General features: G+C 35.0%; 2 protein-coding genes across 4 annotated transcripts; one reads left to right on the top strand and one right to left on the bottom strand.

Moving 5' to 3' along the window:
* On the bottom strand, positions 1-2580 carry LOC129884173 (scarecrow-like protein 3). 3 transcript variants are annotated; one of them, XM_055958522.1, is made up of 2 exons: positions 1814-2580; positions 1-1725 (listed from the first exon to the last, which is right to left on the bottom strand). In XM_055958522.1, the coding sequence occupies exon 2, from the start codon at positions 1541-1543 to the stop codon at positions 137-139; it is 1407 nt and encodes a 468-aa protein (XP_055814497.1). In that variant the 5' UTR covers positions 1544-1725; positions 1814-2580; the 3' UTR covers positions 1-136. The 3 variants fall into 3 exon arrangements, with proteins under 3 accessions (XP_055814497.1, XP_055814503.1, XP_055814494.1); XM_055958528.1 differs by having other exon boundaries at positions 2182-2580; XM_055958519.1 differs by having other exon boundaries at positions 2274-2580.
* A 4079-nt stretch (positions 2581-6659) lies between these two features.
* Positions 6660-12231, top strand: LOC129884145 (uncharacterized). The gene is made up of 15 exons (XM_055958497.1): positions 6660-7189; positions 7781-7957; positions 8050-8174; positions 8254-8392; positions 8870-9019; positions 9107-9160; positions 9289-9384; positions 9492-9551; positions 9641-9715; positions 9803-9856; positions 9973-10074; positions 10171-10812; positions 10960-11058; positions 11333-11440; positions 11903-12231. The coding sequence occupies exons 1-15, from the start codon at positions 6767-6769 to the stop codon at positions 12050-12052; spliced, it is 2454 nt and encodes an 817-aa protein (XP_055814472.1). The 5' UTR covers positions 6660-6766; the 3' UTR covers positions 12053-12231.
* Positions 12232-18676: the final 6445 nt, after the last annotated feature.

Raw genomic sequence — 18676 nt, 5'->3', positions numbered from 1 at the left:
TGAGATCAAACAAGATGATAGAATGACTCTAAACATGTCGATAGCAGTTTCACTAACAGAAGTTCTACACATTATGTTGCAACAAAAAAAGGTAGAGATAAAATTTAAAACCTTACAATGAAAACTAAGTTTAGTTTCACTTCCTACATCGCCAAGACGACACTGAGAAAAGGGCTCGATCTTGCCAGCATATCACCACGCAACCGTTCTCTTCTTTGATCTTGTATCCTTCACAACTGTAACTCTGCAACAACCTTCTTGCCTGCAACATAGCATAATAACTCAAAGGTACATTCCCAAAACCAGATGTGTCGAATCTTTGGAACCATTTTTCGAGCTTTTCATGCCTCTCCTTTCGTTCCATCCCTTCACATGCTATAATGTTCCTAATCTCCTCACCTAATAACATCTTTTCCACCTTCAATCTCTCCAATGATGTTCTTGGCAGCGTGGATTCAAGACAATCGAATAATGCAGCATAAGAATGTAACGACTCTGATAGCCTCTCCATAAGAGTTGTCCCATTATGGTTAGAATCTTGTTCTGTTACCACCATAACTTTCGGTGATAAACCCCACAAAGCATTGAGGAAACTATCCATCTTTGCTGAACCAGTTGAACATAGTGGTGATGAAGAAGCCGTGTCATTGCTTGGACTACAACCATTAGCCATATCTTTTTCAAGAAATTCCCCTAAAGTATTTTGATTGACAAGTGCCCTATGCAAGTTAACACCATTTGAATGCTTAAAAGGAAAGAGAGATTTCTTTTCATTATCATGGGCAAGAAGGGTGTGCAATTGCATAACTGAACTAATTGCAAGAGCCTCCCCCGTTTTCACGCGAAGTTTCTCAACATCAAGATTTTCCAATTTGCTAACTACTTGACTGAACTGAAAAGGGATATCCAGTTTTTCTGCTTCTTGAGTAAGTACATGTGCCATTTGATCTAACACCTCTTTTTGCTGATGAACCCCAGTAATACGCAAATGGGGCGGTCCTTCAGGACGCGCACTTAAGTCCTGAAGCAACGCGCGCCATTGCAAGGGTTCAGCAGCATTAAGATCCACAATGTGAACCATCTTTTCACCTTCCATAGCTTCAATTATAGCTTGATTTGTGACCACAAACGCCACCTTCAAGAACGGAAAGATCTCGAAAAACATCTTCCTAACAAGAATTTCTTCTGAGACAACCGATAACTTAGTCGAACGCAAGGCCTTATAAAGACCAGGCCAGCTCCTGAGAATCCTATCAGCTAAAGCCTCAGTAAAATATGAAGCAATTCTTTGCATAGTATCTCCACTAGGAGATGCAAGTTGAGAAATATGATCAAGTGCTATATTAGCATTCTCAAGGCTACCAGAAGCCACATGACTAGCACAAGCAAGCAAAAGGTGTATCAAATACAACCCTCTTTCTTCAGATTTCAGCTCCTTGAGCCACTGGTTTGATGAACCAAAGCTAGGTGATACAGACATCATGGGAAATACTTGAAGGGGTGATGATGATGTCACAGATGAAGAACCATCATCTTGTAACATTGTCACAAACTGAATCACAACAAGGAATTACTGGTTCCCCCACAAAAAAATAACTCACATACCTCAGAGTGGTTGAATGGAAAAAAAAAACAAGAGGGAGCTGCTCGGATGGTAAGTACCCCTCGCCTCGATACTAAGTTTGTCAGTTCGAGTCACCAAGCGAGGTAAAAGGGTGGGAGCTCCTACAGAGAGGTAAAAAAAAAGAATCTTGAATCAAGACACAGAATTTCCTAATAAATCAGATCAAGATAACACAAGAAAGTTGCTTACAGAAGTATTAAAGTGGATGTTATACTAAAAACAGGTGAAACAAGGAAAATAATCTGAACCAATAACAACTTCAGTCCAAATTTTTAAAACTCAGCAGAAAAACAGAAAATTGAATTGGTAAAAATGAAATCTTGGCTCAGATGTTGACAATTAACAAACAGAAAACATAGTAAAAACAGAACCAAAGTGACAAATTCAAAAAGCTCTAACAAAGTATCAAGAAGAACTGATAAAGAGGAAAAAAGACACAGAGAGAGCATATTCAACTGGATACAATACTAAAAACAAGTGAAACAAGAAACAGAATCTGAACCAACAACCATTTCAGTCCAAATTTTGAAAACTCAGCAGAAAAACAGAAACTTCACCAAATAGAGGAAGAACCAAAATTTCCTTTAAGGGTAACTCAACTAATCAAAACCCCACCAAGAAAAGATCAAAACAAACCCTCACAACTCACTTGCTTTATTGAGAAATCACAAATCTTTACTAGAACAAGTAGTTCAAGATTCTTGCTTTTTTTAACTTGCTACTGGAGAAGGAGGGAGAGAGGGAGGGGAAAATGAATGAGGAATTGGGATTTCTGGGGTTCAATTAAAGAGAGAAAGGGGTGGAGGATATGTGTGTTGTGTCAGGTTTTGAAAGAGTTTCTTCATGGCTACGTTTGTCGAAAATGGCGTGGGAGTAGTTTTTGTCCTTACTGTTTTTGCACTTGTCATTTTGCATTTCTGAAGAACATGGAATTTGTGAGAAAATGAGCTACCTTTTTTGGCTCTTTGTGTTTAGCTTTTATTAGTCTTTCCAAAATTTCTATCAAGTCCTCAACAACCCCCCCCCCCCCAACACACCCCACCCACTCATAGCTTTGCGGATTTATTTGAAACTAGTATTTTCAATAGGTAAAATTTACTAAATTTATTCACCTTTCATTTTTATTTGTTTGTCTGATTTTAATGTAATAAAAAAGTTAAATTTTGTTATCGTAAACTAAAAACACATGAAATGTAACAAAACAACCTTCAATTTTATGGTGTTAAACTTGTCAAGTAGAACGTTGAAACTAAAGAGCTGTCCAAAAAGAATAGATATGTTCTTTCTGAAATAGACTAAAAAGAAAAATAAAACAAATAAATTGAAATGAAGAAAGTAATAAATAGTAGATATTAATTTACAAATTTTAAAATATATTTAAGTTCAATGTTATTAATCTTAAAAGTTAAACCCATATAGTTCAAGTCCGGATAAACTTGAATTTGTTGTTAGTTACTTGAGATTTTAATTATACTTTATTTTATATGTGTAGTTAATAAGGTATACCTTTATAGGCCTTTTGGCTAAGATCAAGTAATAAGGTAGTTGATTACATTACTTTATTTTTTTACATAATCGAAAAGTTATGAAAAATTAGTAGCGCATGATTCAAAAGTTAGTAAATAGTAAAATCATTTCTTTACTTTTATCTACTTAATAAGAGTATCAAGTGTGTGTTATATTGTTTGAATTGGTCCTAATCATACATTATATATTATGCTTTTACTACTATAATAAAATCACAATGCAACAAACCTCGCTTATTATACTTTTTCTTTTTCATATTAAGTTAGTTTTTGAGTAATTTGTTAATGTATAGATTGTTTATATGATTATGTGTTGGGTAAAGTTAAATTTTGCGCCTATTAGTTATAGACATTTTCACTTGAAGTTAACTATCACCTGTTTTTAGCTCTATTTCATCTTTTATGATGATAAGTTATTGTAGTTTGAGAAAATCATCGAATGTGATTTATTTATTTTAAAAAAATTATTTAAATTATTAATTTGAAAGTCTTATATCTACACGGAAAAAACGTAACTTTAATCCGTAAAAGAGGGGAAAAGATAAAATGCTTTGTTGCATTAGTGATTACCTTTAATTATTACTCATACATGAGCATATGACAATGAATTTAGAGAAGAGTTTATCGAAGCTCAACTAAAGTTTTTGAGTTCAAATTTTAGGCATAAAATATATATTAATTTTCTCGTTAAATCAGCCTTATGAAATTCAAATTTCAAAATTAAATAAATGAGTTCTAATATAGTACCAAACATTAAACAAAAAATAAATAAAACTATTAAAAATCCAACCCCCACCTCTCCACCACCTTTTGTTTCTTTATCTCAAAGAGAATTTAAAGTGTGTGGAACAACTTTTTGGTTGTATGTTTGTCATGACATAAGATGTATAGGGAATCAAAGGGTGGCTATAAAAAGAGTTAAAAGACTATAAATATTCCTAAAAAAACTACTTGAGTCCAAACATGCCCTAACAAAAACAAGGAAAAATACCATCATTTCCTTTTGTTTCTTAGTGGAGAATAGTGGGAATGGCAAGTAATGTTTTGTTTGTTTGTGTAATATAAGCCAAAATACTTTTAAAATTGGTATTTATCTTCTTTTGTCCTATTAATAACAACACAAAGATGGCAAAGGAGTTAAACAAAAAGCCAAATGTAGACTCCACCATTTATGGTTTTGTCATCCACTTGTTAAACTTTTAGCCATAAAAAAATGAATAGAAAATTTGGATCGTTTTTGAAATCTATGGGAAAGTGGAGGCAAACTGACCACTTTCTTCGAGGCGGAGCTAATAAGAGTCCGTTTGGATGAATTTAAAAAAAGTAATTTTTATGTATAAAATATTTTTAGAATTTTGAAGTGCTGAAAGTTATTTTTATAAATAAGCAATTGAGTGTTTGGATAAAAGTGCTTATGTTGAAAATAAGTGTTTGAATTTTAGGGTTAAAAGAATAAAAAGGGTAGTTTGAGAATTTAGTTAAAATATAATGGATATAAAAGTAATTTCCATGGTCAAACAAAACGGCTTTAAGCACTTAGAAAAAAAAAAGTTAGAAATCCTAACTTTTCATTTTTGACTGACTTTAAGAACTTTATGGCTTAAAGTTAATATTAGACAAACACATTCAAAAGCTAAAAATGGGCTTTAAGTTAATTTTGACCAACTTAAAGCCCATCCAAACGGGCTCTAAGTCTAATTCAACTCATAAACTTAAGTTCAAATTTGATTAGATATGTATGAATTATTTAGTTTTAATAATTCTTAAAAAATAGAATTTTAAAATTTATAAACTTCTAATTCTGATTCCGTTCGGTTCTTATTCTTCTTTTTGAAATGTAAGAGAAATCTAAAGCTAGTGATGAAATAATAGCCACGTTTACATTTTTAAAGATGCCACGTAATTAATTAGGTTAGGTTTGGTTTGGGTTTGAACTTAGTTATGGACTTTTGGGCTTCTGCTTTTATTTGCCTATATGGGCTATTACATGAGCCCTATTAACTTGTAGAAATGGGTGGGGACTAAGGTGGGGGTGGGGGTTCTAAGTTTTAGGTATGAATTTTCGGAAACTTAGTAATTTTAGTTCATATTTTGTATGTATATTAAAAAATTTATAAGAATTTGATCGTGATTTTAATTATCATGGTAAATTAATTTGAAATTATTGAAAAAATTCATAAACTTTAAATATCAAACATGCTCATGAACTCGAAAACATTAATTAGATTTGTTTATAACAATTGAAGAGATCATGAGCTCTAATCTTTCCATTTTATCTCTCACCTTACAAACAACATACAACATACACATAAACGGCTAACTATACAAAATACACACAAACGACTTATAAGAGAATACAATAACATATATGTCATTTGTATGATTTTATCAAATATATAGAATAACATAATTATATGTTATGTGTATGTCATTTGTATGAATTTACCATGTTTATATATATATTGTTTAAAATTCATTGCTAAAATTCGATCTTTTTTTTTGTTGCTTAAGAGTGTAATAGCATTCCCAACTTTGCAAGTTCAAATAAACGTCCATTTTATCAATGTACATTAAGAAATAAGAAGTATCTTCTTGTGAATTGTAGAAATAGGGAACCTTCTTGGTGCAAATCTAAAGATATCGGATCAATAATTATCAAGACCTAATGCTCAAGAAAATTAAAACTAAACTCACGTGATCTATAAGGAGAAGAGAGAAAGCATCCCGACTGGATAGTGATGAGGGGAAAAGAATCCCAATGTATGGTCCTAATTTAAACACACCACCTACATAGCGTCACACCAGATGTTATGCTTTAACTTCCCTAGCTCCAACTTAGCAGAAGGGACACCTTCTCCCCCCTTACTCAACATAGGACCCGCCGCTCATATCTTTTTTGATTTGATTCGATAGCGTTCTGGATGAGGTCCTTACTCAAAAGGGCTGTAAATAAAGTTACCATCTGTTGCTATATATTTTTTGTTACCAAATATACTATGTAATACAAATATACAAGAGAGAGCCGAGTAAGATATGAGCGAGATAAGACAGAGACGAGCGAGATAGGAGAGAGGCAAGAGAAAGAGTTATCATATCCAGATACATGCAAACCACACTAGATATATGTATCTGGAATACTAGAAACATTATGAAACACAAATACCTAGGGAGAGAGGCAAGTGAGAGAGTCAATCTGTCCTAAATACATGCGAATCCACTTAGATACAACGTATTCACATCAAAATCTGACACAAATGGTAATTTGAAAAAACTCACAGAAAGACACATAATAAGACCCTAAACTATTGAGATTTGTGTGTTTATCCTAACAAATATTACATGAAATTAATTGAGGTGAGCATAAATTGACCTAAATGACTTCGTTATAATTTTTTTTTATTGTATCAAACATCTATGTATGCTCAAAACCAAACAAAAAGAAAGAAATTCTTTATTTTTTGTGCTTTATGTAGTTGTACTCTGAAGACTCAAATACCCTTTCCATACTAAAGAAGTACATCTCTACCCCTCTTTATCATCTTCAACCTCAGTTCTAGTTCTAGGGTTTTACAAGGGTTCTTCTTTTACACACACAAAAACACATTCTCCGGTCACCATGTCTGCAGTTTCCGGCCGTCATGCGCCGTCGGAGCTGACGGCGGAAGGAATAGCAGCCTCAGGTCTATCATCGGAGAAACTAAGCTTACCAACTCTACAATCAAAGATGAAATGCGATCCAGAAGGATACGAATCTGAACTAACATTAGTATACAATCAATTCAAATCCTCAATGGATCTCTTCGAACAACAAGCAGCACTTAATTTCACTTCTCTTAGCGGTGTATCAACTGACCCGACTGTTTCCAAGGATTTAGGTGACCGTGCTATGTTTTTGTCACATGTAACTCCGTTTTACCCTAAAAAGCTTGTTAATTTCCCCAATGAGTTAGCTCAGTTGCTTCGTTCTTCGGCTCGGACTTTGCCTTCTGGACTACGTGTTCATGTTACTCAAGCTTTGATTTTACTCCTTAATCGAAAGGTATTGCTCTTCAATTTGATATCTTTTTTCTATTGAATTGAACATACAGTACTAATGCATCCGTTTTGTTTTATATGTGATGCTGTTTGATTGACCTCGCAGTTTAAATTTGACTTGTCTAGTAAATTATAAAGCAGTTGCTCCTCAATTTGATATATCTTGCAATAACCTGTGTATCAAACACCTAATTGTGTGGCTTAGTGGTCAATGAAGTGAGCTGAGAACCATGAGGTCTCAGTTCCAAATTCCATCAGAGGCAAAAAATACTAGTTAATTTCTTTCTATCTGTCCAATCTTGGTGGATAGAGTTACACGATAGTTGTGTTGGTGGGAGGTAGTAGGTATCGTGTGGATAGTTGAGGTGCGCGCAAGCTGGCGCTAACACCATGATTATTTAAAAAATTGCAATGATTTGTGCATCACATAGTAATTGAAAGTTCACTCGATATGTGTGTTAGCCATGAAGAATAATTGAATACCTTGTAATTAGATGGTTAAGGAACTAATGTAGATCAACGTTGATGAAATATTACCCGACAAATTTAAAAAGGAACTAATGTAGATCAACATTGATGTTATGTTTTGTTTCAGATTGTTGATATTGGGGAGACACTTGCATTGTTCATGGAGCTTCAGACTCTGGGGGATAGGGTTTTGAGAAAATTGGCTTTCTCACATATTATCCATAGTATTAGACGTATGAATCAGAAGCACAAGAATGATACGAAGAATCGGGCACTTCAGAACATTTTGTTTGCCTTGCTACAGGTTTGGTTCTGCCTTTTTTTGTAATGCCTTCTGAATTTCTTTTTGGTTGAAGGTTGAAATTCTGCTTATTTGTGGATACTAAAATGTGATAGCAAGAGGATGAAGCAAAAGCAAAAAGATCACTGATCACACTTTGTGAGCTTCATCGAAGAAGGGTGTGGTTTGATGATAGAACAGCAAATGCTATATGCTCGGCATGCTTTCATTCATCATCGAGGTAGGCTTTGTTGCTAATAGTTGCTCACTGCATTCACCACTTTGCAACTAAAGCTCTTTGTACTTGTATAAATTCTCAGGATTATGATTGCCTCTTTATCCTTTCTTCTTGATTATGAGAAAATTGAAGATGATTCAGATAGTGATCTGGCAGATAGTGAAGATGAGCACACAGCCAATCAGCCTCAGGTTTTGCTAAATAAAGAGGCTATTTATAAGGTTGGTTCTTATATTAAATCCTCTATGGGCATTCCTTATATAATACACATCTGCAGAGCAATAATGCCTGCACTAGTGATTACAGTGAATGGCTTATAATTCTAATGTGTCATTCATTAAATGGGTTTTGATCCATGTCAGCATATTTGTTTCACTCTTTTTTTTTGTTCAATGTGATTATTGATCTTATTTGGCACAAGTATAGAATAACGGGTCTGTTCAAGATGTGGTGCCCTCCGGTTTTAGGTTGGAAAACATGCAGATGAGATTTTGCACTTTGATCTGATCCTTCTATTTTGGAGTGGAATAATGAGTTTTCATATTCTGATCTTTGAATGTCAGAACAACTTACTACCGGTGTCTCTGTCTTTCAATACTTGAACTTTTTTTCAAACTCAAGAGAGTAATGATAGTTTGTCCTCCGCTGTGGTAAATATTCAACAAATCTGTTGTACTTACGACTACTTGCACATCTAGGCAAATAATAAGGGTACATCGTCCAGCAAAAAGAAAAAGCAAGCAAAGTTGCAGCGTGCCGTCCGCAGCATGAAGAAGCAGCAGCGCATGCAATCTGAAAATAACAACACTAGTTATTATTCCCCATTAAACCACTTAAAGGATGCTCAGGTTTTTTAAGTTCTTGTTACTCCATGATGCTGTCTTTGTAATTTGGAATCTGTGGAAAAGATACCTATAGTATATATTTTCTTGCAGGGATTTGCTGAAAAGCTTTTCTCACGTCTTCAGACTTGCAATGAGAGGTTTGAGGTAGATTACCTTTCTTTACTTCCTGTAGTTTTGCTTTGGTGCAACTGGAATGGAGTTTCCTGTGTAGTATTTCCTTTGGGGACCATCACTTAAAATCACATATTTATTCATTTCTTGTCTCCTTCCAGGTTAAGATGATGATGATGAAAGTAATCGCCCGAACAGTTGGGCTCCATCACTTGATTTTGTTGAATTTCTATCCTTACCTTCAGAGATATGTTCAGGTATCTAATTATGAAATTTCCTTTGGAATCACAGTTGATATTTCTTTTGGCATTGTACTTCCACATTCATACTTAAGTTCGGTGCATGGGTGTTCTTATAATTGCAGCCCCATCAGCGTGATGTGACAAATTTGCTTGCTGCAGCGGTTCAGGCGTGTCATGATATGGTACGGTGTTTTTGTTCTGCAATTTCTTTTTGTTTCTTTTGATAAACTTGCTAGTCTTCTCCTGCTAAGATGATATCTTATCTTGACAGGTGCCTCCTGATGCTGTTGAACCATTATTTAAACAGGTAGTCAATCAGTTTGTGCATGACCGTTCAAGGCCTGAGGTATTCAACAAAACTTCATATTTCATTAGGATCATATATGTTGTACGCAAATAATATTCATTCTATATCTGTATTTGACATTTGCAGGCTATATCCGTGGGACTCAATGTAATCCGAGAAATATGCTTACGCATGCCTTTGGTATGTACAATGTTTCTCCAAGTACTTGTCAGTTATTAATTACTAGTTAATTATTATATTCTGTTTTACGTGTTCATATATTCACAACTTTTGCCTTTTCATCTTTTTTGTTTTAGTTGATGACAGAAGATTTGCTACAAGACCTTGTGTTGTATAGAAAATCTAATGAGAAGGCAGTTTCTGCATCCGCTCGATCACTTCTTACTTTGTTCAGAGAGGTATAAAGAATTTCCCTCTTTCCCTCTCCTTAAATATGCATGTTAAAGGATCAGTGAAGTTTTATTTGGTTCAACGACCGCAACAATTGCTTGCAGGTTTGCCCTTCACTTCTAGTTAAGAAGGACAGAGGGCGCCCTACTAACCCAAAAGCAAGGCCTAAGGCATTTGGTGAGGTTAGTATTGCCAGCAGCGTTCCGGGCATTGAGTTGCTGGGTCAGGGGGACAGTGATGATGATATAGAGGAGGGGTCTGTTGGCTTGTCTGACCATGATGAACAAAGTGATGATGATGTTAACCCAGGTGAAGAGGATGTCAATTGTGAGAAAGATGGAGATAATGCTTCTGACAATGAGTCTGGTGATGATCATGAAATTGATGATGAATGTGATAGTGATGAAGATAACAAGTCGCAAGCTGCTGAAGAATTTTCAGAAGATGATGATGATGCAATTGATAGTGCATCAGCTACTGAAGATGATGAGAGTGATGGTGAAGAAGATGGTATTGATGGCGGTATAATGCAGGATAATAATAGCTGGGCTTCTGAAGAGGAGGATGTGGACGAAAAGGAATCTAAAGGAATAAAAAGGAAAATATCTGATTTTGATGTAAATGCTGCCAGCAATAGCCTTCGTGCTTTAAAGAAATTAGCAGGGGCGAATATGGAACATAACTCCTTGAATATGGAGGATGGTATTTTATCTAATGAGGACTTCAAAAGAATCAAAGAACTCAAGGTATGCTGATTCTGAAGAAACTGAAGCCCACTTGCAATGAATACTTCATTTATGATCTTTGACTTTACAACTTCTGGTGTCCTGAACTCCCCCCTACAAATGTATGTATCATTTTTGCTGTAACATTTCTCTGATTTTGCTCATCAGGCTAAAAACGACGCGAGGACTGTGTTAGCACAACATGGATTTAAGCTTCCCAGCTCAGACCAAATTAGTACTAAAAGAGTTGATGCTACTAAACTTGAGGTTAGGTGCCTTGCACTTTCACAGCATTATTCTTCTGCAGTCACTATTATATTTTGAATTACGAATTGGATCAGAAGAAAAATGCTTCCCTCATTTACAAAAGAGGGAGGAAAAAAAAAGAAAATGCTTCCCCCATGTTAAGCTGATCGCTGGACACAGTTTTGTGCACTTTTGTTTGATTTACTTTAGGATTTTGTGTTTGTTTCTTGTTAATTGCTATCTTCTTCCCTAACAGGATGCATCTTATGTTATGTTATTATATCTACTACTTTAGGCTAACATACGAAGGAAGCTTAGCAAGGAAGAGAGACTGGCGATTATTCGGGCTGGTAGAGAGGATAGAGGGAGATACCAAGCTAAAACTGCTCTGAAAAAGAAGAAGGTACTTTATTGTTTGCAAAAGATTTCATTTGCATGAGCTTAGCATTGCATATTTCTAAATTTCTCTTTATTACCCAGCTTTTTCTTATTATTGGCCAAGCTTCTGAGCTACTTACCTATTCCTTTTTTCCTAAGAATGGGGAATTCAGCATTTCATTAGGAAATTTTCTCTTAATACATAGAAAACTACTTTTATGTTCAAAGTGCATGAAAAGGAATTGATGATTTACTCGCTGTATTCCCGTATCCCGAAGCACACTTTGCGTCTACTTCCTGGTCTCTTTCTCTTTCAAATTTCCTTCTCTTGCTATCATATCTCACATAACCTTGGCACTTGCTTGAGCTAAGGTCCTCAGTTCGCGCAAAAAACAGGTGGATCTTTAGTTGTTAAAAAGGTTACCATTATAATGAAATGCGCTTGTGATTTGGATGATGTGATTACATTCGCGTTTCAATTTTGCAGACGGGTGGTTCAAGCAATCAGCAAAAAGAGCACCAAAAACGCATGCCATTAGCTGCAAAGAGATCCAAGGTAGCAAAATCTAAGATTGAGAAAAAGAGAAAGCAGCAGCGCGCTGGCAAACAATTTCGAGGTAGAAAAGCTTGGAAGTAAAGTGAAGAGTAGCTTTCGTCTTCCCAATTTTGTCAAAAGTAAACATCAGACAAGCATAATTTTTTTTCCCTTCATATTGGATCGCGCAATTTTGGTTGTGTAATTTATTGTAGAACAATAACGTCAGGAGAGTAAATTTTAATTTAAAAAAGCAGAGCGATTGCGATTCTCTCTCTTCATGTCCATTTTCGTTCTTAAATTTACTATAGACCTGCTTGCAAATGTTATTGCTGTGTAATTTTAAGCATCATTGACTTTGATACCAAAAGTTTGATAATTGTGAGACATAAAAGCATCATACAACTAGCATCAGTTGTGTGAGACACATAATTAAGTTTTTTGAAGTTCCCCAGAGTTTCTACTTGGTTGCGTATCTTCACTGTTTTGTTAATAATACAAGCAAAAGAATACTACAAAGTAAACTAGAGAGTTTAATTTCGGATATAAAAACACATAAGAGGTTGTAACACGATTACCATAAAAGCAAGAAAGTGTCTCATTCATACATAAACAAATATAAAACCTATATTTTGGTACGACTGAATAAAGACGGGTAACTTGTATATTAAACACTTCAGTGCAATAAAATAAAATTAAGCATCATATTAAAAGAGAGTTATAAAAATATTAAAAAAAGAAAATCCCTAAGCCAAAAGAGAAGAAGAAAATTTCAAAGATGAGACGAATGAAGAAATCAGTAATTCTCAATCACTATAGAAAAGTTTGTAGTGGTATCTGTTTCTTCTCTGTATTGTCTGATTTTGTTTTATATGCTGTGTTCATATTGACATTGAGATTCGACTAAATCTAGATTCGCACCGAAAAGCTTGACATTGGGGTTAAAATGCTCCCCTCAAGAAGAAGATTTCATACCTAAAGCTCAAACTCGTGACCTTTGTTAAGTACTAAGAACCACTCCACCATAACGGTTGATAGGATATTTTTTTGTTTCTCACTTGGTGTTCAATACCTGTCTTGGCATGATTTACATAGAAAGCCTTACATTGGGGGTAAAATGCTCCTTCACAAAGACAATTCCATACTCAAGACTCGTACTTGAGACCTCTAATTAAGTACGAATGACCACTCCACCACAAGTACTCTTGGCGGTGTATTTTCTGTTTTTATTTTATTTGTTTCCCACTTGGTGTTCACTGGGGCTCGCTAAATCCGGATTCACATAGAAAGCCTTACATTGAGGTGAAATGATCCCGCGCAAAGACAATTCCATACTAGGGCTCGTTCTCAAGACCTATAAGTGTGCTATGGTGTCTTTTTGCTTGAGTTTTTTTTTCTTTTTGTAACGACAATATCTGAGTTCGCTTTTTATGCACCTCGACTATTTAGCTGTATATATCTACTATGTCTAACTTAAACTCTGGATGCCAAGATTTATGTAAATGGAAAAAGAGAAATTAACAGGTCAATTTTTTTTATGGATATAGTAGATGCTGAATGTCGTTAGCTTTTTTGTATGTTTTAATTATTTATATTTTTGAATCTCCTTGGTGAAAATCCTGATGTCGCAATTGCACATGGCTAACCACAAATTTTAATAGCAGGGAAGAGAGTTTTGAAGCATTCAAAGAAAAGAAAGCAGGTGGATGTTGATGGGGCTATGGGAATCCTCTTCCAAGAAGAAATAATTATGAACATCCTCATCAGGCTACCTATCCAGTCTCTTCTTCGGTTCAAATGTGTTTCAGGTTTTTGAAAAAAATTAACCTTTCTTGAAGATGAAATATCACAATCAAGTGAAGAAAAACCAACATTCCCGAAAAATTCTTGTTAGCCAATGGTCTAATGGTAAGGGCGAGTTTTCCTTGTATTGTTATAATAATTCAGGCATTCAACGGGTTGAGGGCGTACAAACAAAACTTGATTTGCCTTTTAGCTGTACACCATGGAGTTGCAGAATATATTGTTGTTACGATGGCTTGGCTCTTACTGGAGTTCGTAAATATTCTTCCAACCACCCCAAACTTTTGCTATGGAACCCCTCCACAAGAGAATCAATAGTACTTCCCCGTCCAAAATTTCCACCGGTGGACTTTTGTACTTGGGGATTGGGATATGACTCAACTAGTGATGACTATAAGATCCTTAAGATTGATCTCAAATTACACATTGAAATTCTCTCGTTGAAAAGTTGTTCCTGGAGATTAACGGATAAACATCCTACTGGTGTTCACCCTGTGTTGTCTGATATGGACTCTTTGGCATTTATACACGGTGCATTTCATTGGCTTGGTTCGTCACTAAGTCATTCTGTGGTTTCATTTAGTATTTCAAATGAGGTGTACAGGGAGATACCATTATCAGAGGAAATGTGCTCGATTTTCAACATGCTATATATCAAAATTGGGCTTACTTTATTGGGAGATATGCTCTGTAGTTATTCTACTTATGGTCACGAGGGGAAAGATTTTCTTAAGTTATGGGCAATGACAGACTACGGTGTTAAGGAATTGTGGAATCAAGTGATTACTGTACAAGGTACCGGTCTTTGTTCAATCATACCGATATATACGTTTGCAGATGGTGAAGTGCTACTCCTATGCGAATCTTCGGAACCTTGTGGTTCTGGACTTGAGATATCCAAAGTGTTTGGGGGAGGAAGCACCACAACTAAAGTTTGATATGACAATTAATATGAAAATAAATTGGACACGAGAATTTTACGTGAAAACCCCTCTAACTGATAGAGGGGAAAAACCACGGGGTAGAATGATCTCACTATTAAAATATGGAGTACACTGCTCTTAAATACAAGGAGAAAACAACAATTAACACTTCTCTCTTGTAAAAGGAACAACTACTAAAGAGGACACTCAAGACTACAATATTTATCTTGGTGTATAAACTCTATTTGTACTCTTACTCTCTCTTTATGGGATGGGATAAATGAGGGCAAGAGGTCTTCTATTTATAGGAAATTAGAAACGCGTAAAATCCGCGTATTGAACCTCCCTTTTTGACTACGCGTTCAAAACGCATTTTGTTCCTTTTTTTTGACTACGCGTTCAAAACGCATTTTGTTCCTTTTTTGACTACGTGTTCAAAACGTGTTTTGTTGACTATGCATTCAAAACGCGTTTTGACTATCTTGCACAAAGGACCATTTGAATTACGATATCTATGTGATGATACCTTTTGGAAAGGAGTAGTTTATACAGAAAGCTTTATCTCTCCAAAATCACTTCTTAGTTAATGTTTGTGTGTGTATGATCGAGACACTTTTTTTTTCTTTTTGTTTTTCAGTAATCATGTTACAACCTCTTATTTGTTTTAATGTCATAAATTCAACTTTCTGATTCAATGTGGTTGAAAGTAATTTTGATTGGAATAGTTAGACAAAATGATGAAATTAATGGTGATTGATTCATATAGTTGATCTCAACTTGTTTGGTATTTTGTTATTGCTAATAGATATAAGTGACTTTGGAAACCTCTCTATCTTCCGAGGTAAGGTCTGTGTACACTCTATCCTTCCTAGACCCTATTTGTGTGATAACACTGGGTATATTATTGTTTATGAAATTGGCATAACCAAAGCTCAAACATATGTTAATCCATATTGATCATTCACAAAATTGTAATTTATCATTTATTTATAATTTTTAACTCAAATTTATTTTAATATAATTATAATAATTTTACAAAATTACATAGTACATGACTCAGATTACATCGTACAACACACGTGTTGAGGAGCTAGTATACACCGAAGACGAAGCTCTAAAAGGAGAAACCCTAAGAATTCAAACAAAGCAATAGAGAAGAGAAGGCTCTAAAGATGACACAAAAGCCAAATATGTTAAAATTTACAAGATTCTAGATAGTCTTAAGTAGCAACTTGGTAGGTGAAAGTTAGGTGAACGTTTGGTAAACATGGTAGGTGAAAGTTTGGTAAACTTTGACATCTTGACAAAATTTGATGTCATGGATGACATCAAGAGCAATAATTTATTCCTATAAATAAGTAGCTCTTGATTAATTTGAAACACACCTCAAAAATATTTCTCTCTTGTCTTCTCATATTCTAAGGCATTTGCAAAATACATTAGAAGAGTAGAGAATTGATAGAGCAATTCTCTTAGTAGTATTTGAGATCTCTCCTCTTTCTTTGTTAATATAAAGGCAGTTGTTCTCTGGTGGACGTAGGATCATTGTGATCCAAACCACGTTAAATATTATTGTTCTTACTTGTTCTTTATATTTTTACGTTTCCGCTAACAAAATCTTTTCAAAGGTATTGTTTCTTTCTGTTGAATCTATGTGTATTTTCTGCTTGTTTGTATATGTGTATGTGTTTGTGCGCTTTCCCTTGTAACGACGGTATCTGAGTTAGCTTTGATGTACCTCGACTATTGTTGAAAACCTACTATCTCCTAACTTAAACTCTTGGGGGGAGCCACAATACTAGTTACGAGTTCGGCAAAATCCATTAATTTTGGCATAAAATCTTGTATATGTGTTAAGAAACCTATTTAATATGTATATTAATTGTTTCAGAACCCAACAATTTACCTTTTCTAGAATCTAGAACCCATAAACTCAAGATTCTGGATCTGCCTTTGTGTAAGCACAATTTTTAATTGCAGGGAAGAGAGTCGTGAAGCATTCAGAGGAAATGAATAAGATGGGTGTTGATGGCGCTATGGGAATTCACTTGGAAGAAGAAACAATTATGGAAATCCTCAGCAGGCTACTTGTTCGGTCTCTTTTTTGATTCAAATGTGTTTCAAAGTCTTGGATGACATTGATCTCCGAACCTTACTTTAGGAAGAAGCATCTCAATCTTGCCAAGAATAACCAAAATTCCCAAAAAATTCGTCTTCTTAACGGTAACATTTCCTCCCAATATTGTTCTTCTTTGACATCAACTTCTTTATCGTCAATTCAATTTATTGAGGATGAACAACAACTTGATTGGCCTGCTAGCGATGAACCAAGGTGTTGCACAATATATTGTTGTTACAATGGTTTGGCTCTTATGAGGATTATTAATGAATATAATTTTGTTGGTCACATCGTACTTTTGCTATGGAACCCCTCCACAAGAGAATCAATAGTACTTTCCAGTCCAAAACGTTTTTCAGTGACAGAAGATTATACTTGCGGATTGGGATATGACTCAACTAGTGATGACTATAAGATCCTTAAAATTGGTCAGCAATCATGCAGTGAAATTTTCGCGCTAAATAGTGGTTCCCGGAGAAAAATTGATAAACATCCTTCTGGCATTTACCCCGCAGGTTGTCTACTACAGATTCTCTGGCATTTGTACATGGGGCATTTCATTGGCTTGGTTCACTGAATAAGTCTGTGGTTTCATTTGATATTTCAAATGAGATGTACCAGAAATACCGTTGCCCGATGGAATGTTGGTGGTTTCTGACGTTATTTACATCAAACATGGCGTTTCGGTATTGGGAGGAATGCTTTGTGTTCATTCTGCTCATGATTATCCGTTGAAGTACGATTTTAACTTTTGGGTATTGAAAGATTATGGTGTCAAGGAATCTTGGAATCGATTGTTTAATATACAAAGTATCAATCTTTTTTCAATCATACCGGAATACATGTTTTCAGATGGTTAAGTGTTACTCCGACATTTGGAACGTGATCGTGTTTTTAAGACATCCAAAGAATCATCTGGCTTATGGTTTCGATCTGATTCGATAGATATGGATGTCGTCTATACAGAAAGTTTGATCTCACCAAAATTACTTGCTTTGTATTTACTCGTGTACGATGAAAGTTTTTTGGGGGGCTTAATTATATTACAACCTCTTTTTCATTGCAATGTCATAAATTAAACTTTCTGGTGCAGTGTAGTTGGAAGTAGTGTTATTCCTTTTCTTGAAATATTACAGCTATTGTAGTTCTTCATTGCTTATATTGGACGAGTGGCAGAGACTGTATACAATTTTACATGCTTAGATTGCCCAATCATTACGGTTATTTCTCGATTATCAAAAAATACTTCCATCAGTGTCGTCTCCGAGTTTGAACTTCGAAGTTCTCCATTCTGAAAAAAATCCATATTTGTTTGCAATCATCTGTTTTCTGGTATTGTCTGTTTTTTTTTCCTATAACAGAAGAATCTAAGTTAGCTTTTATGCACCTCAACTATTCTGTTGGAATATCTATGATGACCTAACTTAAATTCTGCATACATGGGTGGCTAGAGTATTGGTTATGGGTTCAGAACCAGTAACACAATATGAGAAATCAACTCTTCATGTTACCTATATGAATTCTCAGTAGTCATATAGTTTTACCTAAACTCATCTCGATCAAGTACAAAGTATATCAGAGAAAACAATGTAGCCTAGAAATTATTGGTCTAAGAGACCTTCTGGATTTGGTCCACTAATTTATAGATGAGAAATGAGAACCAAACATGTCTGCATCATATACTAAGACAGAGTGGTCCTTGTGTGATAACACAACAACTATTTGGCCACTCGGTTAAGTCCTTGGCTGATATTACGTGTAACACGTGGATAGAAATAAAAAAAACAAAAAAAGACAAAAACAGAACAACCAAAATTTGAATACAACACTTTCTCTGATAAATATGAACAGACAAAGGAGTGTGAATAAGAGAGAGAGCAG

The sequence above is a fragment of the Solanum dulcamara genome, chromosome 1 (assembly GCF_947179165.1).
Source record: "Solanum dulcamara chromosome 1, daSolDulc1.2, whole genome shotgun sequence".
Classification (NCBI taxonomy): domain Eukaryota; kingdom Viridiplantae; phylum Streptophyta; class Magnoliopsida; order Solanales; family Solanaceae; genus Solanum; species Solanum dulcamara.
Note: the sequence above shows the minus strand (reverse complement) of the source record. Positions and strands in the feature narration are given on the sequence as shown.

Coding starts and splice junctions, on each gene's coding strand:
- LOC129884173 (XM_055958522.1), bottom strand. CDS start 1,543: ATGTTACAAGATGATGGTTCTTCATCTGTGACATCATCATCACCCCTT.
- LOC129884145 (XM_055958497.1), top strand. CDS start 6,767: ATGTCTGCAGTTTCCGGCCGTCATGCGCCGTCGGAGCTGACGGCGGAA. Junction 9,161..9,288: donor CTTGCAATGAGAGGTTTGAG/GTAGATTACCTT, acceptor GTCTCCTTCCAG/GTTAAGATGATGATGATGAA. Junction 9,385..9,491: donor ACCTTCAGAGATATGTTCAG/GTATCTAATTAT, acceptor TTATAATTGCAG/CCCCATCAGCGTGATGTGAC.